The 24,882-nt window shown below is 32.5% G+C and overlaps 1 protein-coding gene across 10 annotated transcripts in view; it reads left to right on the plus strand.

Moving 5' to 3' along the window:
• MYCBP2 (MYC binding protein 2) overlaps window positions 1-24,882 on the plus strand; it is a 300,098-nt gene that overhangs the window by 209,543 nt on the left and 65,673 nt on the right. For 5 of the 10 annotated variants that reach the window (XM_036296921.1, XM_036296922.1, XM_036296924.1 and 2 more), the window contains 8 exons: window positions 545-642; window positions 1,345-1,461; window positions 2,418-2,558; window positions 11,104-11,178; window positions 14,025-14,249; window positions 15,100-15,232; window positions 18,797-18,919; window positions 22,293-22,472. In XM_036296921.1, the coding sequence (XP_036152814.1) occupies window positions 545-642; window positions 1,345-1,461; window positions 2,418-2,558; window positions 11,104-11,178; window positions 14,025-14,249; window positions 15,100-15,232; window positions 18,797-18,919; window positions 22,293-22,472 (1,092 nt within the window). The remainder of the gene's footprint in view (window positions 1-544; window positions 643-1,344; window positions 1,462-2,417; window positions 2,559-11,103; window positions 11,179-14,024; window positions 14,250-15,099; window positions 15,233-18,796; window positions 18,920-22,292; window positions 22,473-24,882) is intronic. The other 5 variants (XM_036296920.1, XM_036296923.1, XM_036296928.1 and 2 more) reach the window with 3 other exon arrangements.

Below are 24,882 nucleotides of genomic sequence, written 5' to 3' on the forward strand. Positions count from 1 at the left end.
CCTGCTAGGAGACTGGGTTGCACGGGCGCCCTGTGTCAGCGGGAGGCCCACTCATGCACTATGGGTTACACAGGCTCTATGCTGCTGCAGCGGGCCAGCAGGAGGGGGATGCACTCTGTGACTCACAGGAATCTACGGCCAGGATGGCTGGAGTTTCGGTGTCCGTGGGTCTGCAGCTGGTAACAGGTCTTTGTCCAGAGAGGCTGTAGGGTACCAGTTTGCATCTGAGGCCAGTCTGGGTGGTGGTGAGGTTGGGTTTCCCTTCACAGAAGTTCTGCCCTTCAAGATCTCATTATGATTTCATGTGTCCAGATAAGGAATGTGAACTCTTTTCCTTGAACTCTAAGACACCAATTTGGAATCTCAGGGCCATTTTTCAAATACTTCTCTTTGTTAACTATAAATATCAGTGACCTTAAAAGAACAGAATTCAGATATTTGTTTCAACTGTTTAAAATAGCCTGTGATAGTTTATACGGTTAGGTACAAGAATCCTCCCTTTCTTGTAGTCTCAAACATTACAGTTCACTTCCTTTTCTTACAGATGCTGGCCTAGAAGTAAAAGTCAAAGACCCACCTAAAGGGATGATACCACCGGGAACTCAGCTGGTCAAACCAAAGACTGAACCTCAACCAAATAAGGTTAGGATAGGATGAAATCAGAATCTGAATCAGTCAGAGATTTCTTAATTTTCTTCATTGTTGATGCAAAGTGGCCATCAAACATCTGATATTTTATTTGACTTTAATATTTGAATTCTAAATCTCCCTCAATAATTTTAAATAGTTGTCCATGATAATTCTAATCATTTCTAAATAGTATAACCTGTACTTTTTGGCTTCTTTGTGTAAGACTTAAGTAATTTATAGGCCTTGTGTACTTTCTGTTCATTGAAAATTTACAACTAACAAAAAGTCTACTGCTCAGAAGTGTATAAAGTTTGCAAAGTTAAAGTATCCTTGCTACTAAGAAAAATTAATTTCCTAACATTGAAAGTAAATAGAGGAATTTTTGTAAACTTTATTAAAAAGGAAACATTGGTAAAGAATTTATATTATACTTTTCTAACAATAAAATTATAGTTCTTTTCTCCTTTTTATCATGTCTTCAAAATTTAGAGAGGAAAATATAAATATATATTAATAATTTTCTAATTTTTTCAGTAATGTACACTTTAATACTTTTGTTATAAATAAACCACTGTTACTTGCACAAGGAAAGCAGCTACCAGTAATTTTAGAAACTTTATTAGAATTAATAATACATTCAAATCTGTTTAATTTTATCTCTTACTGCTTATGTGATCTCTATCCCATGATTTTCCCTATCTTTGCTTTTCTCAGGTTCGAAAATTTGTGGCCAAGGACAGTGCAGGGCTCCGTATCCGCAGTCACCCTTCCCTTCAGAGTGAGCAGATAGGCATAGTGAAAGTCAATGGAACGATCACTTTTATTGATGAGGTAATTTATAACGAGACACCTGGTAATCTTGAACAGAAAGTTTTTGAATTTGTTTGCGCAATAATAAGGTTACTAAATTTTTTGTTAGAATATCTTTTAACTAGTTTAGGTAGTGTTTGGAAAATTGTTTTTCAAAATATGTTCATTGAGTTTTAAGCATTTCATTTATTTTTCTTTATCAATAAAAAAATAACTAAAGAGATAGATAGATAGATAGATAGATAGATAGATAGATAGATAGATAGATAGATAGATAGATTTCAGAGAGGAAGGGAAAGGGAGAAAAGGAGAGACAAAAACATCAATGATGAGAGAGAATCATTGACTGACTGGCTGCCTCCTGCAAGCCCCTCACTGTGGATGGATCCCACAACCCAGGCATGTGCCCTGACTGGGAATCAAACTGTGACCTCCTGGTTCATAGGTTGATACTCAACCACCTAGCCATCCTGTCTGGCTAAAATATATTTTTAAAATGAAAGGAACTTAGTTAACATAGCAGTCAGAATCTGTATAAGCACTCATTGAAAATGAGTATAGTTCATGTTGTTTATTTTTAAATGTGTTTATTGCTTTAACTTTGACAGTATATTTTTCTAATAAAAAACAACAACAAATAAGTTCTGATTATTAAAATCTAAATTGAGGGAAAGGAAGACATGTTCTTTTGGGAAACATCTGGTTTTATGTTTCAAGTTTTTATTTTAAAGTGTAATATCTTTGTACTTTTACTCCTACGTGACATTATTTTTACAATCTCATCATGTGAATTATATTGCTTGGTGTGCCCTTGATGCTTTTTTCCTTAAAGGTTCTCTCATACTTACCTTCTGCAAAACTAGATGCTTAATCTCCATGTCCACCATTATTTGCCTGCTTTGTAGCCTTTCAGCCCCTGCTAGCCTCATAGGAGTTACAGGAGGCCATGGCTCGTTTCTGATGCTTATTTCTCACAGATCCACAATGATGATGGTGTATGGCTGAGACTGAATGATGAGACAATAAAGAAGTATGTTCCTAATATGAATGGTTACACTGAAGCCTGGTGCCTCTCTTTTAATCAACATCTTGGCAAGAGTCTTCTGGTCCCTATTGACGTAAGTAAAGGGTTATTTTTAAAAGCATTATAGGTGCACTCTGTCCTCATCACAGGACTTTAAGCTAATTAAGGCTTTTCAGTTCTGAGGTATACCACAACTAAATAACTTTTACTTTAAAAGTTCTTGAATTCTTGAGAGCTTCTGTGTAATAAAGGTGGAGTTGGCAAGGCTGAGCACCTTAATACTATGATCCATCACAGGCAGAAAGTAATAAATGAAAACTGGGTCTACTGAGTTCCTTTCAAAGAGGTGGGAATGAGAGTGGTTGCATTTTCTTTTATTTTAACTTTCTTATTCACACTACTGTTTGGAATGAATTCCGCACTAAATTTATGAATTCAGTATTATTATATACATTTAAAAAATATGTATAATTATTTGTTTCTTATGTTGGCATTTTGTAATTAGTTCTCTGTGTTTTGTCTAAGTTTGAATGTTTCCTTCTTAGCTTATAATATTGTGTTAAAATAAGATGGATTTTTAGACTTGTGGTGCTCCAGTGTTCTAGCTGAAGCTAGATCTTACTGTCTGAGAGAATTCATTGAACCTCTTTAATAAATGCATTAGAAAATTCACAAGATTGCTACATCACTAAATGTGATAGTAATCCACAACTCTTTATAATTTAAACATAAAAGTATGATTTTTTTCCTTTTCATCACAGTCAAATGTATGTATTCCTTATGACACTGCGAATAAATAGCACTATTAAAATTTTATTTTTAAAAAACCTTAACATGTTAAACAGATGAATTTCTTACAAATCAATGTATAAAGTTAGTGTGATATCAAACCATTCAATATATTGTTTGTTTGTCTTCTTGGTAGTCCAGAGTAATCTTCTCTAATGGGGCAGTTATACATGATGATTCTTTGGAAAAGAAAATACAAGAACTTCTATTTATATTTATTGATCAAATTCTTTTTTATATTTTATTTATGCTTTATAGTAGCACAGTAAGGAGAGATGTATCTATATATTTTTACTAATAGGTCTGTTATTCAAAAAAAGCTTGGAGTGTGTTGGCCTCCTGTTTTACTGAGGTTAAGCTAAAAAATGACAAATCTATAATTAAAATATTAAATTTTAAATAAATGAGATCTTCTTAAATTTTCCACTGATTTGTATCTGCAGGTAAAAATGAAAAGGATTTTGATCCTCTTGAAAAGAGGTACTTCTCTGAAAGAGAAATAAGAATTCTTTATCATCTATGGCTAATAGGTTGGCTTTAAATTGTTTGAAATAATTTTTCCATTATAGTAACCAAATATTCCTGAGGATTATGAAAATTATATTTTAAATGAATAACTGTAACCGCCATTTTATTTCTTCTGTTTAGAGCTTACTTTTAAAATTTTCACCAATTTAGACTTTTGTGTATTTAAGCCCCTAATAAGGCATTATCTTTACTACCTCCCCCATCCAAAATTGTTTTCCTAATTCCTTTGCTTGTTCATTTGAAGAGATGCTTTTGAGAGAGGAAGGCAGTCATAGGTAAAACAAGAGAATAAACAGGAGAAAGGAAGAGCAAGAAGTGCTGTGTGTTGAAGTTCTAAATGCCATGGTTCATTTTGGAACATTGGTGTTCCGTTATTTGACAATTTGAAACCCCATCTAAAAGACCTTTTTTAGTAGACAGTATTCTTGAGGCCAGAGAGAAAAGGACAGTAACAAAGGTAAGAAAGAAAGCTAAATGGAGTGAGCCATACAGATACTTGCTGTGGGTTTTCAGAGTGTTTAGTATCACTAAGAAGACTGAGGTTTTTCTGGTTCCTTTATTTTAAAGATGGTAGCGACTTGAGATTTTTATAAATTGAAGACACCAGTAGGAAAGGGCTTAATTAAAGATGTACATAGAAATCTGAAGACTGAAAAAAGGAGGAGAAAATGGAATTAAGGCCATATTTGGAGAGGTGTTTCTGTGAAGGATGAGGGGGTGTATGTGGCAGTAGATATGTTTTTAGGGAAGGAGGGAAGACAGGGAGAGGTTGAAGGAGGATGCCATGATACTTCATAGACTAGAAGAGAGCAAGCCATCAGTTGGGATAGAAACAAATGAGTTATGTTAAAGGATTCAGAAATGTCATAATTTGGAATAATGTTTGATAGAAGTAGAAGAGGTATCTGACTTAGACACTACTTATTTGGGGGTTATTGGGCCACTAAGGACCCAGTGAGACCACTGGATCGATCCATTCTGGACGACCTTCCTCCCACATAGCCGTAAGTGTTCAGAATTAAAAGAGCCAAGAAAGCAGATTCTAGCACTAACTGGAATTATCCAGAGTGCTGTGACAGAAAAATAGGGTTGAAGAGGAATTTCAGATGGTGATGGAAGAGCAGTTGAGATCACCAGCTGGGATCTGGCCTAAGTTATAAATGTGAAAGGACAAATGGAGGGCCCAAAGGACTTGGGGGACTTAATACAATCCCAGAACAACATAGTGAGTGCACTGTAGTTTAAGAATTGGAAGGATATAGGCAGTTTGTGTGTTAAAGTAGAATATTTTAATTTGACTTAATAGTTAGAACATTTTATTGAATTGATGGCCCATTAATGTGGCCACGCAAAGGTAGCTGAAGTGCAGTGAAAGTCGTTGGAACTGCTTTAGTCTAAGAACTAACAGGCAAGGCAGCTGGATGATCATTCACATCGATAGGAAGACACATATGTGATGGCAACACTGTGACCTGCAAGGTTTAAGATAAAAGTGAGTTTGTTTACCATTATATACAGTATAAAGTTATGGGGCAAAGGGAAATAGTTTGATACTGGATCAGGAAAAAGCATAGAGCAATTTTGGTGTAAAAATAAGAGAAGAGGTAGATGACATAAGGGTTTTGTTTTTGTGTGGTGACTCAAGATGGCAGGATACAGTGTAGCAAAATTAACTGGTCTAGGGCTCCAAACAGATCTAATATAAAGTTACTTCAATGCAGGTGTTAGATGAGGACCAACACAGAGTCAGAACCTGGCATCGGTAAGGAAGGGCTTCTTTTCCAGGGCTTTGTCGTAGGGAATGGGGCAGGCCCTTATACAGTCAATAAGTTTTTAATGAGTACCTTACTCTGCAAGGCTAAACGTGATAGGGCACAGGGGAATAATGATATTTGCACAGAGGAAATAACAGTTCCATCTCATCCCCTAAAGCAGTGGTTCTCAACCTTGGCTGCACATTAGAATCACCTGGGAATCTCTTTAAAATCCTGATTTCTGGGCCTCATCCTCCGGAAATTCTGTATCTTTGTTACTAATGATGAGGCCCAGAAATCATGATTTTAAAAAGATTCCCAGGTGATTCTAATGTGCAGCCAAGGTTGAGAACCACTGCCCTAAAGGAACTAATACAGCCAAATAAATGCATTGTATTACTTTTCCCTTTGCATCTCAAAACATTTACTTCTGGAAAAGCACTTTACACTACTTTTCCTTTTTACTTCAGTCCATTTGTAAATAAATCAAATATAATTCCGGCTTATAATTGCAAAACACTGATAAATTAAAAAATGAAGAACCAATGTCACTAACTTAAGATGCAAAAGTACAGAAAAGTTGCCCTCAGCAATCTTTACATCTGCCCTTCAACCTGTTCTAGTTTAAAAAATTTTTCATTTACTTCAGTGTTTTTTCATATTTGGGTCCTGACTCAAACAAACTGTTGGGAAGAGTGTGGATAAGGATTGGAAATTTAAATAGTGCTTAAATACTTGATTAACTACTATTTTTTTAAAAAAGATGAACATAGTCATATTTAGAATAAACTTTAAAGTTATTTTTGTTGCACTCTCTTGTTTATTTACTCATATTATAGAACTTTTCTTTTCATTGCAGATATGTACTTTAGCTAAATTTTAGCCACCTAGCAAGTTCTATTTAAACATCATTACTTTACTAAGAAACAATGGCATCCTAACTTAGTTCAAATGGGATTTTAACTAAAGTTTTAGCATGTTATGTTCTAATTTAGAGATTTAATGGCATTAGACATTTGTATTATAACTATGTGTTTTAAAAATATTTTTAAGTAATGGGAAAAATAGGGATAAATATGAAGGATGCAGATTCTTTTCTGTGAGGTGCTCATGGTCTATTAGAATTTCTCGCCCTTTTAGATCATCGTGTGCAGTGTTCAATTTTACATCCTACAGTCTTTGTTTATGTTGTTTCATTTGTCCAGAATGCTTTTGCTCCCATTTTTCCCCCTAACCTTGCTAATATTTTCCTAGTTGACAGGGCTAAAAGTTTCCCTTGACATTTTTCTTCTCTGTAATTCCCAATAATTCTGTAGTTATTTATTAATTGTTCATTCAACAAATATTTATTGGGTCCTAATTATGTGCCAAACACTAAGCTGAGAAGTAGGTGTTGGGTGGAGAGGCAGAGGAGAGGGATACAAAATAAATAAGATGTAGTACAGTTTTTGTTCTTGAGGTACTCGCTATCTGGTGTGATCGACATATGTGATAGACATACTATATTCAATAATTAAGTTGCATTTTGATAAGTTTTAAAATGGCTTCACTTAGGAGGACATTTGAAGAGGTCCTAAAGAAAAGTTGCCAAGAAAAAGAGAAGGAATTTCTAGACATAGACTCAAATTCCAAATTTATGGAGGTATACTATGTTTGGGAAGTGATAGTTTATATGAATGAAGCAATGAATTGGGGATGGAAAGCATGTAAGTACTAGGGAAATTAGGTTTCCCTCTCCTTTCTCAGGTAGCACTTTGTCTGTAAAAGTAGAAAAGCCTTACTTCTCTTTCCAGCTACCCATAATGTTGTTTTCTTTTTTCTTGCCTTGAGCTCATTTGTATTTATATACCTTTTATTTCTGTTAAGGACTTACAAAGGTCCCTTCTTACTCATATTTGTTTCTTCCCAGTGTTAAGTATTACACATTTTGCTCAAGGAAGGCTTTCAGTATTTGTTGAATACTAAATTTGAATTCTTGGTATTTGGTATGATCATACTGTTTTAAAGAATACCTAACATATATGCTCTTTATCTTAATTCTCTCACTTAATTCCGTGTGATTTTGTGATGTTAAGTATTTTAACATTCTCATTTTTTTATGATAAAAGGTAGCTCCTCCCCCAAGATCACAAGTAGAAAGTAGTGGAGCTACCAGAATCCCAGTTGATGTGATTAAAGCCCATGCTTTTATGTATAGTCTACCTTAATCTAGTAAAGAGAAAAGGATAAATATAGTTATAAAGAGATAAAGTAAATATACCTATAAAAATCATATTACTTTTATTACATCTCCCAAATTAAATAAATATGAATATTCATGACCTTAATAGTTGAATGAGGACTGTGATATATGTTGAAGGTGACATGGATGAGTTTAAGAAGGCAAATTAAAATTGTGAACATTTGGAAACTACAAAGTGTGAACTAGTAGAATGTTTCATCAAGGAAAATGTAAGTAAAAAGAAGAGAGAATTAGTTAAGCACATGACATGGGAGATATTTGACTGCCTAGGACTAGAACTTAAATTTTTGGAAAACCATTTTACTTCTAGGATAAGGAGATTTGGTGATTTGAAACTTAGAGGCACAATTCTATGGATACTTAGTCAAAAATGAAGTATTGCAACATTATGAAGTAAGTTGAATAGTAGAGAAAGTTTATATCAAGGAAAGTAGACGGTACCTCATTAGAAGTGTTCTAAGATATCTTCATAAAGTCCGTATTACCTGAATTCTTGCAGAAACAACACTAGTCTCTGAACATCTCCATGCATTATTTATACAAACCACTTCTTACCTACTTAAGCTGAATGGAATTCAAATATGGAAAGTAGGTTGATTTTTTTTCCAAAATTGAGAACCCTGAAGATTTGAAGGAGAAATGAAGGGAAAATATTTGGTAGTCTCTCTTAGAGTATTGCCCAGGGTAATTGGTAAAATTAGAAAAATGTTTCTTGCATTTTATGTTCAGTTTCATGCTTTTGGGATACGTACTGGTGTCTGATAGTCACAGCTTCAGCATACACCAAGTTTCTTGGTTTGTTTTGTTAATAGGTCTGTGTGTATGTGTATGCGTAACCTGTTTTTCAATCTTAGTAAATTATAAATATTTACTCAATGTAGCATTAGTAAATGCGCTGTCCTTGATGATTATTATCTTTTTTTTTTTTTTTGCATGAGCATTTGACATGTTTGGTCATGTATTTTCACCATGAAAATTTTTCACTTATTTGATCTCTTCCATGCCTTGAAAGATTATCAGCTTAGAGTTGCGATTTGGTAATCATTAATTTACTTAGGTTTTTAATATGCTTTACTTTTCTTCACACAACTCTTTTTGCCTTTAAAATAATCTTTGAGAATAAAATGATTTAAATTTTGGTAGCTATATGTGTGTATATATACGTGCATATATACTAAACTTTCCTAAATATTCAAAAGAACACTTTGCAAGTACATTTTATTTTTAAACTATAGCTTTCTATTTGGTAAATCTTTTATTTCTAATAAATGCAATTTTGTCAGGTCACTACATTTTGAAAATAACCTTAATACTCTTATAGTAAACCACTGCAGACTAAGAATTTTCTATAAATGCAGAACAAAGGCAAAAAAAAAAGTGTGAAATTTGAATCCACACATAATTAACATGTATAAAATAGAATTTTATTCACAATATATAACTGTGATTAGCAGTTACATGACTTTGACATATCCTTGTACATATTAACTCATGTACTCAGACTTAGAAAATACTTGTTTGCACTTTGAAATTTCAAAAAAAAGGTGCAAGCTTTAATATTGTCAGTCGCCACATTGCTTCTTTATAACTAACTCCATCGGCATTACTTTTCACATTATTTTAATACTAAAAAAATTAAGCTAAAAAATAAAAAATGCTTTAAAAACTCTTGATACTGTTTTGTCAAAGATCTGCAACACCATTCCCTGTGAAGGAGAAAAACCATTGAGCAAACATTTCACAAATTCTTTTTTTTTTTTTTAAATATATTTTATTGATTTTTTACAGATAGGAAGGGAGAGGGATAGAGAGTTAAAAACATCGATGAGAGAGAAACATCGATCAGCTGCCTCCTGCACACTCCCCACTGGGGATGTGCCCGCAACCAAGGTACATGCCCTTGACCGGAATCGAACCTGGGACCCTTCAGTCCGCAGGCTGATGCTCTATCCACTGAGCCAAACCAGCCACGGCAACAAATTCTTATATAGTACATGGATGCGTTAGTAAGGGCATTTCTTCCCTCCCCCCCCCTCAAAAAAAACCATAAACAAACAAAAAAACAAAGAACACCATTTCAAATGCTTTGAAACATGTTTCCAGTTCACCTAAAGAGAAAGGACCCTATCCTCTATCCATTTTTAAATGTGGAAGGGGATTTGGTTTGGGGGTTTGATTTTGTTTTATATTTATTTGTAGGTATATTATTAGAAACTCGTTTTTCTGGCTTTTATGTGTCTTATATTTATGAATTAGCATATATGTATTTATATGGGTGTGTATCTATGTCTGTACACATATATACATGAGGAAATTACAGAACTAGAGCATACTAAATAAAATCTTGTTATCTAAAATGGTTTATAATTGGATGGGAATTATATTCTTTCCTTTGTGTTGCAGTCTTGGGTGATGACAGCTTTTATTAACATTTTGAATGTCCTCATTTTCTCCAAAATAACCATTTATGACAGTATTTACATAAGCAGTAAAATGTATAATTACCACTCACTGGGAAGATTTTAATTTAAGATCAGATAAATACAATAGAATGATATATTTATGTAAAATGTATATCATTTACATTTTCTTTATGGATTTGTGAAAATATTTCTTCTGGGACTATGCTGTTTTAACAAAATATTTTTAGACTTTAACATAGTGACTAAATGATCTGTGTATTTCCTAAACTTTGAAATGGAGAAAACTTGGCCTGTCTTTTGATAAAAGATTCAGATTGTGTGTTTTTCTCTATGCTTGCTTACCAAAATTTGCTAACAGCTTTCAATAACATTTCCAAATGATTTTTTTTCCATTTATAGAAGACAGAAAAATTACTTAAGGTTTTTTTATTTATTTACTTTTTTGGGGGGTATTTTAAGAGGTGATAACTAGTTCACATATACTACATGCCATTATTATTCATAGTAATAGTTGCACTATCTATGCAATCTGTATTCACATTTTCTTTATAAAACTGCACTGTTTTCTGTCATGAAACAAATCTGGCTATTTTGGAACAGATAAGTTGTCAGATAAGGGGTTTTAAGGTTTCCTTCTTGCATTGATGGTGTTAAGCTTTCAGTCAATTTTAGTAAATGGCATGACACACTATATCCATGGAAAGCTTTTGACAAAACTTATTTATCAGAATTTCCTTGATGTGTGGTTTACTCAGGTGGCTTCAGTTTCCCTTTAATAAAATAATATTTCAGTGCTGGTGCTAGAGTACAGAACAATGTTGTTACTGTGAACGCATCTTCTGCAGCTGATATCCTGTTCCCTTTCTTTGTTGATATTTTTCTTTCTTAAACTTTGTTGCTCAGAATATCTTTAATGCTAGCCAAGGAGTCAGGGATTTGGACGTATTTTCATGGACTTCCAAAGCTTTTTCCCCCGAGGTGAGTTAACTGTAAGGAACAATCATATATTATTCAGGTATTTCAGCATGTATAACAATTGTACATGATATCCTTTGAAGTCTTTGCTTAAAATTAGTAATTTTTTTTAACCAAAAAAACCTATACAAAGTGCTGCAGTTGAGTTTCCCCTGTAACCCTTTCCCCTCTACTTCTCCCAAAGAGTGTATTATTAGTTTAAGTTAAACTTTTACATGACTTCAAATTCATTGTTTAATTTTATGACTAGTTTCTCCCACAATTACATCCAAGTCTAGCTTTTTCAGAACTAGCTTATTTAGGTGGGAGAAACTTGACCCTATGATTCTTCTGTTTTTTTCCTATTCTTTCACAATGCCTTCTTGAATGTTTATCTGAGAATGAGGAGGGACTATAAATCATATTCTGGTACCAGTCTTACTTTACTGTGTTGAATTAAACATGTACTTTAGGATTGCTTGAGAGTGAAAAGCACAGTTCTGACTTTATGTCTGTCAGTTCTTTTTATACTGTTTAGTATTGAAAAGTTGGATAGACTTTGTTTTACATTTATTAATTAATATAGTTTATTCAATTAAGTATTTTAATAAAAGTTCTCACATATTACCTTTCAGTGAATAACTTGCAAATATTATTAGTTTTTGCCAACACACCTGTCATTGTTTCCCTGAATAACCAAAAGTTGGAAATACTATTATACTTATAATAAAACGCTCCAGATGTATCATTAAATACCAATGAGATTATTTTTTCTCTAAATCTATTAATATTTGCTTGTGATTTTTGATCTTATACTATGTAATTTTTGAACTTCAGTTGTAATAAGGACTAACTTGCCTTTATCCAACTTTGAAATAGCATGATGTATTTACTAAAATTGATCACCAACAACAAAACGTTATTAAATGTTTACTGAAATCCTTGTGAGTGCAGTAGCACAATTTAAACTTTAGACCCTACTCTCAATTCGTGAGTGCTCTGTATTCATATTGAAGTGTTTGCAAGTATACATGCATGGGTATATAAAATGGATATTTTAAGCTTATTTTAGATTGTGAATCTAGTCTGAATTTTTCAAGTAAAATTCTTATTTCCATTAAATTGCCAATATATAGCTAAAAATTTTAGGATAAGTAAAGTATGATAATTATAGTAAATGTAAATAAATATTGTCCATAGTGCATATTTGTATAATTACAAAGTAATAATTATTAACACCGCAATGATATATACAAAATATAATGTGAAGGTTGCTAGTTGCTCTAAAATTTTCCCTGCCCAAACATACTGAATTAAAGCCACAAGTACACAGAATTATTGAATCTACATTTTTTTTAACCTCAGGATTTTATTTTTATTTCCTACTACATAACGAACATATTTACATAACTCTTAATATGAGACTATTTATAGTGATAGAGCTAATTAATAATATTTTATCTTGTATAATGTGTTACTGTTTTTTTATTTTATTCTAACATTACTAAATATTAATTCTTTAAAAAGTTGATTTTTTAAATCCTCACCCAAGGATATGTTTATTGATTTAGAAAGAGAGGAAGAAGAGAGAGAGAGAGAGAGAGAGAGAGAGAGAGAGAGAGAAGGAGAAGCATAGATGTGAGAGAAACATTGATCAGTTGCCTCCCATACAAGTCCAGACCAGCCAAACCCGAAACCCGAACCTAGGTATGTGCCCTGACTAGGAATGGAACCTGCAACTTTTTGGTGTATGGGATGATGCTCTAACCAACTGAGCCACCCAGCCAGGGCTACTAAATATTAATTTTAACTTCATGTTTGAGTAAGTATCTCATTATGATAATCTTTTACTGACTTTCTATATAGAGCAATTTATAAAGTGCATATTACTGTATTTAAGATTGTAGTTTAAATCTGTTTTAAAGAAGTAATGATGAAAATGGAAGAATTCTTGCTGTGGAACTTTGATTTACAGTTAGTCGGGAGAACAAAACATATGGGAAGGTTGTTATTCCTCTTCATTGCATTTACATAAGGAACAATTCATCACAGCAGTCAACAGAAAATTTAGGGCATGTTCTTTTCTTTCATTGTGGAAATGACTCTTTCATATCCAAATGCATTATATTTATGTAAAAATGTCTCTTTAATGTTAATCTGTCCTCTTTACTAAAAGTATAATTATTTTCTAAAAGTCCTCTTTACTAAAAGTATAATTAATAATGGCCTAATCTAGCCAGACATTTTTATTTATACTATATTAAGAAGTATGAGTAGCTAAAATCTTATAAACATTCTTATTTCATTCATAACTAGTAAATATTAACATGTAGGTATATTTTATGTACATTTCATCATTGTTATCTCTGTTTATAGCTAACCAGAGCCTTCACACTTATTTTCTCTATTTTTAAATAATTATTACAGACAAAAATGGAAGGAAATGAATATTTAGGCTTTTTAACCCATACCAACAATACAGTAATGCAGTAATAATGATTCAAAATTATTCAGTTGGTTCACATAGTAAATTATTTTTGTTTCTCCTGCTGTTAAATATTTTATTAAAAGAAAAATCAAGTACTATTATAGTTCTCAAATTGTGGTATGGTAGTCAAAAGTCTGGGGTTCATTAGCTGTTCTGCTATATTTTCTTCAACTTTATTTTAATTATTATTTAGCATTGAAAAACTGAATGACTCTTTAATGGTAGTATTGACTAATACTTCAGTTATCTTTGTTTGTATATTCTCTTTCTTAATTGACAGTACCTGCATCATAGAATTGTTGTGAAAGCTATTAATAAGAATATGTTGCAAGTGATAATAGATTGTATTTTGTTTATTTTCTTCTCCTATTCAAATTTTCAGGAACCTAAAACTAATACTGATGACTTTTTCAAAGACATAAACTCCTGCTGCCCACAGGAAGCAACAATGCAAGAACAAGATATGCCGTTCTTGCGAGGAGGTCCGGGCATGTACAAGGTAGTAAAGACGGGACCTTCCGGCCACAACATCAGAAGCTGCCCTAACCTTAGAGGTATCCCAATTGGAATGTTAGTTCTGGGAAACAAAGTCAAAGCAGTGGGAGAGGTATGGATTCTTGTAGCTTCATGTCTTTAAGATATTCATTTTTAATGTAATACAACCAAAGCATCTCTTTTTTCCAAAGGTTGCCATTTCTATCCCAGGTTTTTTAATGCTAATGTTATTTATCTTTATTTGTATTGGAAATACTAATGTAATTTTTCTGTGCTTTTCTAATAATTTTGTTCTCATAATTATCCTTGTGAAACAATATTTATATTAACAAAATGATGTGTCTGTATAGATAAGTGTTTGGTATTACATATATCTTTTTATTATTATAAATGTACTATACTGTCATGGATTAACAGCACTTTAAAATATTTGCTATGGATCAGTATGGAGATGTGATATATATAAGAGGTTTCAGTTCTTTGTTCCCATTCATGTGTCTTACTGAAGTCCTGAGCAAATAAAATTACCATTTCATCAATTGTGGCATTTGCCTCAGATGAGGAGCTTGAAGATGTAGTGTGTCATGCTATTTCTTAGTGTCAGAGTCATTTTCAAGTTGCATTATAGGCACTACCAACCTAAATAATGGAGTATGTTGTGTTATGACATTTTAGGTGTCTAAAAAAAGAGCCATGTGTTTTTTGATAACATTTAAAATTATTTAGGGATTATCCTTGTGCCTTAAAAATTATTTTAACAAGTCATAATTAAGCAGTATTTTACATAACTTTTATTGATTTTTGTCTTACCTTGGGCAGTGGTTTTAATTTCAGAAACTAATTTCATGGTAGATATTCATTGGAATGATTACAGTATTCAAACTCTTAAACTTTTGCTGCTTTTCAGCCAGAATGCCCTGAAAGAATCAAGCCAATCAATCATGCTTTTTGTTATGTGCTAGGTAACCAATTCTGAAGGTACATGGGTGCAGCTGGATAAGAACAGCATGGTAGAGTTCTGTGAGAGTGATGAAGGAGAGGCATGGTCCTTAGCTAGAGACAGAGGCGGAAACCAGTACCTCCGACATGAAGATGGCAAGTTGGCTTACATTTGTGATTTATTCTGATTAACCTTTGAAAGCAGAAGTTTAAAGTGTATTTCTTTTATCATAAAGAGCTTTTCACGTGTTTATTTTTTTTAAATTTATTTTATTGATTTTTTACAGAGAGGAAGGGAGAGGGATAGAGAGTTAGAAACATCGATGAGAGAGAAACATCGATCAGCTGCCTTCTGCATACTCCCTACTGGGGATGTGCCCGCAACCAAGGTACATGCCCTTGACCAGAATCGAACCTGGGACCCTTGAGTCCACAGGCTGACGCTCTACCCACTGAGCCAAACCAGTTAGGGCTCGCGTGTTTATTTATTTATTTTTAAGTAAAAGCAAAGCTAAGCGTAATAAAATCTTGCAATTGTTAATATTTATTTGTAAAATACATGGGTACTAAATGAATGCACATCAAAGAAGAGAATTAAAAGAAAATGTAGAACATATGAATCCATCTCTGTAAGAAATGCTTTTCATTAATATGGATTTGTGAGATCATTCTTCTGTGCCAGTCCAGGACTGAATTTACCCTTCCTTCCACTAAATGGAAGTTTGGTTCTCAAACCATCAATCATAGCACTTCTCCCAGGCAGTTTCATTTGATTGAATTTTGTCTCAGGAAAAAACATTGAATAAATGCAAAGCATCTTCTGGGGGTTTCCTATTTTGTTGTTAGAGTTTCAACTTGAAACTTCATTTACCTTTTTCAACAGTGATCTCATTTAATAAAATATTTTCCATTTTGTCTCCCTTTCTATTCACATGGTGGAAAAACTTGTTCTTCAGAGTTCAGCCCACACTGATCTGACAGAGTCAAGAATTCCCTCAGTGTTCCTAAAGAACTGTATTCACCACTGGAGCAAAACTGATACTATATTGAAGTTAATTTTTACTTCTGCATACCCAGATTGTTCCTATGGACAGGCGCAGAGTTTTTTGCTCACTAAGTTTATAACTTTAAGTTGAGGCACAAAAATATTATTAAGGACATCAAAATAAATGGGTAAATTAAGCATATACTTTTCTACCAAATCCCAAAAATATAGAATAATGTCAGATAGATAATACTATATGCTTTTTTATCTAAGAAAGAATAAACTTGAAATATTCATTATCTAAGACGCAATATGGCCATAAATATAAATTCAAAAAAGTTTTGAAACCTGCTTGAATGATAGAGTACATTTAGATGTATTAGAATTATAAATAAAACATTTCCCCTTTTTTCCACAATAAGCCTTTGAGATAGGTTATATAATCTTCATTTTACTGGTAAGGAAACTAAAACTCATAAAATTTAAAATTACTTGCCTACGGTTATACAACTGGATAGATGGCAGATATAAGACTTGAGCCAGAATCTTCATTTCTGTTTCAAAATCTGTGCTCATTACACCATACCTACTGTATCAGTAATTCATTGAACGCAGGGAGAGGTCAATGGGGAAAAAAGGAGACATATGTAATACTTTAAACAATAAAGAATTTAAGTAAAAAATAATAATTCATTGAACATTATTTGGGAACCTACTCCCTTGTCTTTACAGATAAATTTTTCTTAGAGATGATGTGGTCATAAAATGTTGACATGGTAGAACTATTTTGAAAAAGAAAAAGTCTCCGTTTGATGTAAATCTGACATTTTACAAAATGACCTCGTTTATAACATATTACATATTACAGTATATTAACTACATATTCATAAATTCTCAAAGATTTTCATTTTATAGGCATATTCAGATATAAATTAAAATACCTGAAGTGAGATCAGATTTATGTAGGATATAGTTAAATAATATGAGAATGGTTTAAGTGACTAGCAAAGGGTCTTTTCTAGCTTAATAGTCATTTTACCTGGCCATATAGTTTAATATGTAAGAGAGGACTCTGGAGCTGGACTGCCAGGGCACAGACGCCAACTCTACAACTTTTCTAGTTATGAGACCTCAGTCCGTTTACCTAATAGCTCTGTGTCTCAGTTTTCTCATTTACAAAATGAAGATACTTTGTGAGTTTGATATGAAAGACAAATGAACAAATAACAATCACTTAATGCTTTGCTCTTTATCTATACATATAGTCATAATGTGAGTCTTAATATTTTTTTACATAAACGCTGAGGTGAAAAGGAAAGAAATGATAAGAAGTTAGTGCTTTAAAACCACTAAGATTATTTGATACAGTATCCAAATAGTCTGCTCATTGGTATTAGTATGTAACTAATATGGAAATAAGAGGACTTGACATTATAGTAATTTATTTCTATAAAGTAGTATGAGCAAAACAAAGGCTTTCCTCTTTGTAAAAATTCTTTATTGGTCTTTGGTATCCATAGTTAAAACCTAGTAAGCAAAGTTACTGCTATGGTCAAAACAGTTTACACTTGGTGCCAGACCATTTGAGTGTACAGGGTGAAAGCGATGCTATCTTTTCCATTCAGATGACTGTTCATGAGTGTTTTCCAGAAGAAATATTCCACTGCTGAAATATCTTATACTAAAGAGCATTGCCTAAGGGAAGTGCTATGATTGGTTTATTGAAAAAAGTCTAAAAATGCTGGTAAAGGGTAGATTGTAAACTACCATAGTTACAGCAGAATTCTGATTTACTCCACCATGTTCTTCTAGTTCTGTTTTCTATTTAAAGGGATGTTGACTTTTAAAAAATAAATTTAAAACTTTTTATTATTTATAAAGTTATTTTTAAAGAAGTACTTTTCCTTTTTACCTTTCATTCAGCAGTTTTTATTTTTTGCTTTTTTTAGCTGGCATTATATCACTTTAATTAAGATATTAGTGTTTTTAGTATTATATCAGTTAGAATTTTATAGCCACTGGATTGTTAATAGAGGATTAATTTAGCTTACCAATTTTATGTTGTATTGTTGTAATTGGTAAACTAGGTAAAATATTTGCCATTTCTTTCTTGAAATAAGAATTCTGATACATTTGTTGACTTCAGGATGCATTAATAACTCTGACTACATGTCTTGGCTTATTATCTTTTTATTTAGGGGAAACTATCTTTATATAATAAGTAAAAATAAGTTAAAATTTAAATTTTCAATAATTTTTGCATTCAAAACTTAAAATATTTTACAAGTGAAAATTTCTTTTGGTAACATATACTTAGACATTTTGAAGATGTTTTTCGTGTTTGAATAAAAATATACAAAATATTTTGATTTCTGGTTATAGGGCATCTATTTTTGTTTTGTAAAATGCCCTTGTTTAAATTTGTTATAAATATGAGTTTCTGGTCCAGAAATATTAGTGTACTAAATTCAGTGATGTATTTCTACCACAATAAAAGTAAATTGGCTCCATAAGAGAATATCCCATTTATAGATTTTACTGTGTATTTAATAAATGAAAAAAAAGATTTGTTATGTACTTTGTCAGTAACCTAATTGGTAAACTTATTATCAAATCTAAATGTGAGGTATTTTTAAATCTGACTATCATAAACATTTTCTTGAATTATCTCTTTGTTCTTTGAATAGGGAATAACACATAAAAAACTAATTTTATAGCTTTGCCTTTTATTGTAGAACAAGTTCTTCTGGATCAAAATTCTCAAACTCCTCCTCCAAGCCCTTTCTCAGTACAAGCGTTTAATAAAGGAGCAAGTTGCAGTGCCCAAGGATTTGATTATGGACTTGGAAATAATAAAGGTAGGTTTTTAAAAGTAGTCTTTGACATACCTTATTTTAATATTTTTATTACCTTCTCTTGTACGCATTTTAATTATTCTTGACCTACAAAACTTCATTAAAGTTTGTTCCTAGAAAACTAAGAACCAAATGTTTACAAAGATGTTTCTTTAGTATTTGTGTTTTTGTCAGTTTTAGTTTAAGTTTATAATTAAGTTTACTTATTTGTTACTATTTTAGAGACACTCATTTTGAACTTGCATCATAAAGATTTTGTGTCACTATAGTCAAAGAATTCTAATTATTAGGAGTAATGTTAATAAGCAAAAAAGAACTTTCTAAAATGATCCACTTAAAATAAAAACATTTTAAGTAATATTTTTAAATAATATTGTATATCAGTTTTATTAAATTTGTGGGGTTTTGAATGTCTAATCAAGTTATCTTAGTTCATTTACAATTGCATTACATTATATCTTTGGGTTTGGTATGTATAATGAACCCTAAGCCATCTATAATAATCTATAATAATAAAAGCATAATGTACTAATTAGACTGGACAGCCGAAAGACCTTCCGGGCGTCATTCCAGATGACCTTCTGGACGAAGCTGCGGTGGCAGGGCCCGAGGCAGAGGCAGCCGCCACAGTGGGCAGGGGGCCAAGGCAGAGTGGTTAGGGGCAATTAGGCAGGCATGCAGAGTGGTTAGGGGCGATCAGGCAGGCAGGCGAGCAGTTAGGGCAGGGGTGGGCAAACTTTTTGACTCAAGGGCCACAATGGGTTCTTAAACTGGACCGGAGGGCCGGAACAAAAGCATGGATGGAGTGTTTGTGTGAACTAATATAAATTCAAAGTAAACATCATTACATAAAAGGGTACGGTCTTTTTTTTTTTTTTTTAGTTTTATTCATTTCAAACGGGCCGGATCTGGCCCGCGAGCCATAGTTTGCCCAGGGCTGAGTTAGGGCGATCAGGCAGGCAGGCGAGCAGTTAAGGGTGATCAGACAGGCAGGTGAGTGGTTAGGAGCGATCAGGCAGGTAGGCAGGCCAGCAGTTAGGAGCCAGTAGTCCTGGATTGTGAGAGGGTGCAGGCCAGGCTGAGGGACCTCCCCCCGCCCCCCATGCACTAATTTCATGCATCGAACCTCTAGTATGGATATAAAATGTATGTAACTTTTGGGGCTGCATGAATGGAAAAGAGCAGCATCATGGACAGTTGAAACAATAGTTATTTTGAAACTAGAAGCCCAGTGCATGAAATTCGTGCAAGGGGCTCAGCCCTCGCAGCCCTTGCTGCCTCGGCCCTCACAGCCCTGGCTTTATCCTTAAGGTTGTCTGGACGTTCGTCCGGAAGTTCATCTGGACAGTCGTTCTGCTCTTTGTTCTAATTAGCATATTAGCTTTTTATTATTTTGAAATAATTTATACCTGAATTTTAATCAAAATTTCATTTGTATATAAATTCAGACACATTCATGTTCTTTCCTATGAATCTGACTTCTGCAAAATTAGCCATATAGTCAACAGGTAGCATTCAGTTGGATGATAGGTAAGAGGGAGAATAATTCATGGAAATAATTTTAATTTAAAGTGTTATTTAAACTAATTCTCCTGATGATTTCAAGAAATAAATAGTTTCATTATTCCTTTCTTACAGAGCAAGTAAAATAAAGAGTCTATAAAAAATAAAATTACTTCAATGTAGAGGAAATATTCAATTTAAAATAAAGCCACTTCATATATTATTTTCCACAGAATATTTTTATGAAGGAAGCCTAACCACAAGATTTCTTTTTGGTTTGGCTCTCCCTGCTCTGTTGTGCTGATCTCTCCTACAGGTTTGCGTACCATATGCTTACTCATTTCTGGTAGTTCAGATTTCAACTAACTTTAGCTAGATCTTCATATTTAAGTAGGGTAAATTCTTGGTGGTGTTTTCTTTATGTCCCTTTCTAACTTTGTCAATCCTTAAGTTAAAATCTCGACGCTTACTTACCACTACTATACTTCTATAGTAATCTGTTTTAAAGCCATGTTTAGTTCAATTTGTATGTTTTCAGTCTCTAAAATGTCTAAATTGTACTGGTGGCTATTACTTTAAAATCAGTATTTAAAATGTAATTTATAGGGCATCCATAAAAATCAACTTTTAAGAGATACAAACATTGCCGACAACATGTGTTATTAATAAAAATGATATATTACTTTTTAGAAATGTGATTTGCTAATATGGCTCAAAAATAGCATGTAATTATTAATAGGCTTTTAAAGTATTTAGGTGAAGCAAAGAAGTATGAAGAACTTTAATCTGAATAAATATCTAACATTTATTTATTATCATACCTTTAATAATAGTTCCCATTTTATTTAACTCATACTATTCAAGATCAAGAAATTATTTTTCTTTATAAAATTCATCATAATCTTTAAAATCCTTTTTTAACCTACAGCATTAATTTTTTTAAAAAAGTAAAAATGTACAGGTTGTGTGCACAGCTCTTTCCATATAAAGCTATTCCTGTTGGTGCTTCATTTGAAATGTTCATTCATGAGGTTTATTATACATAAGGAATGTGGCTCTGTGAGGTGTTGTTTTCCAGTTGTGCCTATGTCTGGGAATATTTTTTTCTCTTTAGCATCATTTAAACTATTTTATATATATATTCTCATAAATGAGAAACTATTATCTATCCAGTTATATTACTTCATATATTTTAAAATGTTCTTCTGTTATTTTCCTTTATATTTATGTTTAAGGGAAAATGTCAGAATTCATATTTGAGATACTATTCTAATAAATTAGATACCTCATATTCCTTTTTATCTTATTGTCATAGATTTTATATTACTCATTAAAGCAAAAGAGATCATGCTTTTCAAAATGTACAATTTCTTCAACATAACTTTTAAAAATAAAAATTTTAACTATAATATAAATATATTACTAAGTTAATAACATATACTTTGCCACCCTTGAATTCCACATTTAAAAAAAACAAAACCTCATCTTATTTGCTTATTCTTTGCATGAAGTGTACTGTATATGAGGTAGGGTGATATTTAGTTATTGTCAGGTACTACATACAAGACATTTAGATCTTCACTTATTCTTACATGGTGTTCAATGTATCATACGTTCTTCATAGACTTGGTATTCTCACATGCTGCTGCTAGATGTTGTATATGAATTTAAATGGATTTGGGCTATTCTAATAGATTCTGTGGGGTACTTCCAATAGTAAAACAACATGAAACTTTTGGTCCCTAATTTCAGGATAATGATCACCAACTTCCACGTATTTCTGAATTGGCATAGTTTTATTTAGTGTTTGACTATCTGAATGTCATAAAACACGGCTTACTTTGCCATTTTGGGTGTTAATAACAAGTTGTAGTTTTGACTGTTTTGCCCACTGCAGGTGACCAACTGAGTGCCATATTGAATTCAATTCAGTCACGGCCCAATCTCCCAGCTCCTTCCATCTTTGATCAAGCTGCAAAACCTCCCTCTTCCCTAGTCCACAGCCCATTTGTGTTCGGACAGCCCCTTTCCTTCCAGCAGCCTCAGCTTCAGAGTAAGTCTGTCAGTCTTACCTGCCTCATTAAGCTATTGCTGAAGCTTTGTTTTGAGTTGTTTATCAGTTACTAATTATTTATCAACTCAACAGATTGTTTTTACTTAATGAGGACTGTTATTCCTTCCCACATTTTTTAAGCATTTAAGCTATTCTGAGCTAAGACATTCTGCAGCTAAGAAATTTGTTTTTAATCACACTTTTTTAAGTGTAGTTATTAAAATATGACTTACACTTTCTAATTCCTGTATTTGCAAATATGTACTATAAAACATGTTAGAAAAAACATATTTAATTTAAAATTTTATTTTATAATATGAATGACTATGCTAAGCACCAGTTATAGGGATAATGTTCTTTGTTTTCTGTAGGATTTTTGTTACTTAGAGATTCCCCAAGAGAATAAACCTATTTCACTATTCCAGTAGGTGGAGGAGAGAATGTACTGGGCAGGTTTGTTTCATTTAAGTGAATTTGTTGCTCATAAAAATGTATAGCAATTTAGGTTTCCAAATTTTTTCAAATTGGTTTTTCTTCTCTTGCTTTTTATTTTTTTGCTGCTGTTCTCATTCTTAACACATTAAACTGATCATTTGATTCCAGTTCAGCCTCCTAGGATTACTCTAGCCTTTCATCCATGATAATACCTCACACCAATATGGAAAATAAACCCCAAAAAATTACACTTAACTGAGTGTCCCTTTATCTTAATGACCTCCTGATGCTTCCACATAAACTTCTCTAAGTTCCTTACAATATGACAGTATGTTCTTCTTAGCCTTCAGTTCACATGTTGGCTATATAGTATGTGAATACACTCACTGAGTGAGACAGTTTATGAAAGTCTTAGCTTACACAACCATTATTTGGATTCAAATGCATGACCTCTTTGCTTTAATAAACTACATCCACACTGATGTCTAAGTTATTTTTCTACAAAATTACTTTGATAACTGTTATTAGGATTACTTAAGATAATGCTAGTTCATTTAGTTTTTATTAGGAACCAGGGTAGTATATATATAGTTAGCAAATGATGGTATTCACTGTGATATAATTATCTAACTAAGGTAAAACACATGCAAGATTATAAACTTCTAGATTTGTGCTATATATTAGGTAAGTTCAACTAATGAAGTTAGTTTAGAAATATAAGCAGTATCAATTTAGCTAATCATCTCTATATATGACATTCACTTGAGTGTCTCTTAAAAGAATTTTGAGGAAATACAATAGTGTCACATGTATGAAATAGTGTTTTTTCTTTCTTGACAAGCATTATTGAAGGATAAAGAGGAGTAAAGACTAACTTAGTTTATTCATTTTATGGAGCAATAGACTTTTTTATTTAGATGTATTCAGGTTGCAGGAAGTTTTAAAGGTAATAAAAAGGGAAAAAAAAAACAAAGGAAAATAAGTCATAATCAGAAAACTCATATGTATAAAGTTTTAAACAGAAATTACTCTGATAATGTCTTGGTGACAACAGGCAGGAGAACTAAGAATAAGGAGCTGTTTGTTCTATCTAAAGTAGGGGTAGGAAACCCTTTTTTCCCCCCAAAGACCATTGGATATTTATGTCATTTGCGAACCATACAAAATTATCAACTTAAAAATTAGCCTGCTATATTTGGTCAAACATTTAATTAATTCACTCCTAATGGCTTGGCAGGAGCAGTCCAAATTATTTTGTAAGTTTTTTGCAGATGTTTCCCACCCCTGATCTAAAGGATCATTACAAGTCTTCTCAAAAACAAGTGTAATACTATTTTTATTTTACCAAGTTATTTAATGAAATATTTCAAAATGAACTATAAAGACTAAGATAAATCAGATTTGTCTCTTCGAAAGGATAAGTTTCCTGCCGGCATGTGTCAATATAATTTTATGCATATTGTGTCTAAGTGTTATCAATACCCCCCCCCACTTCCTTTGCCACCGTCTTGGGATAAATTTGAAATTGTTGCCTAGAAATGTCTCACCAATTTTCTGAATCATTACTTGCCTGTACTGTAACAGGAATTACTTAGATCTTTTTATATAGCTCTTATTCTCAGCAGCATTTCACTGAAGTTTGACTTCCAAATTCCAGAAACCAGAAGATTTAATCTTTAGCATAACTAAAAAAAGGCTATGGAATCCAAAAATAGTTTTTAATATTTTGGAAATAAATTAGAATTGTATTCATCATATCTTATTAGGAAAATTAAATGTGGCAGAGTGCCCATTATTAGGACTACCTGAGTAAGTTATCCTTTCCTGAACTTCACTGCCATCCATTCCACCAGCATTTCATCTTGCTTTAGAAGGTGGATTACGTATACTCCCTTTACTAGTTAGTAAAATGAGAATCACTTTTGTCTTATACTTTTGTGATACTAAAATAAAACGTATAGAAAATCATATTGTT

This window comes from Myotis myotis, unplaced genomic scaffold (genome assembly GCF_014108235.1).
Source record: "Myotis myotis isolate mMyoMyo1 unplaced genomic scaffold, mMyoMyo1.p scaffold_m19_p_3, whole genome shotgun sequence".
NCBI lineage: Eukaryota > Metazoa > Chordata > Mammalia > Chiroptera > Vespertilionidae > Myotis > Myotis myotis.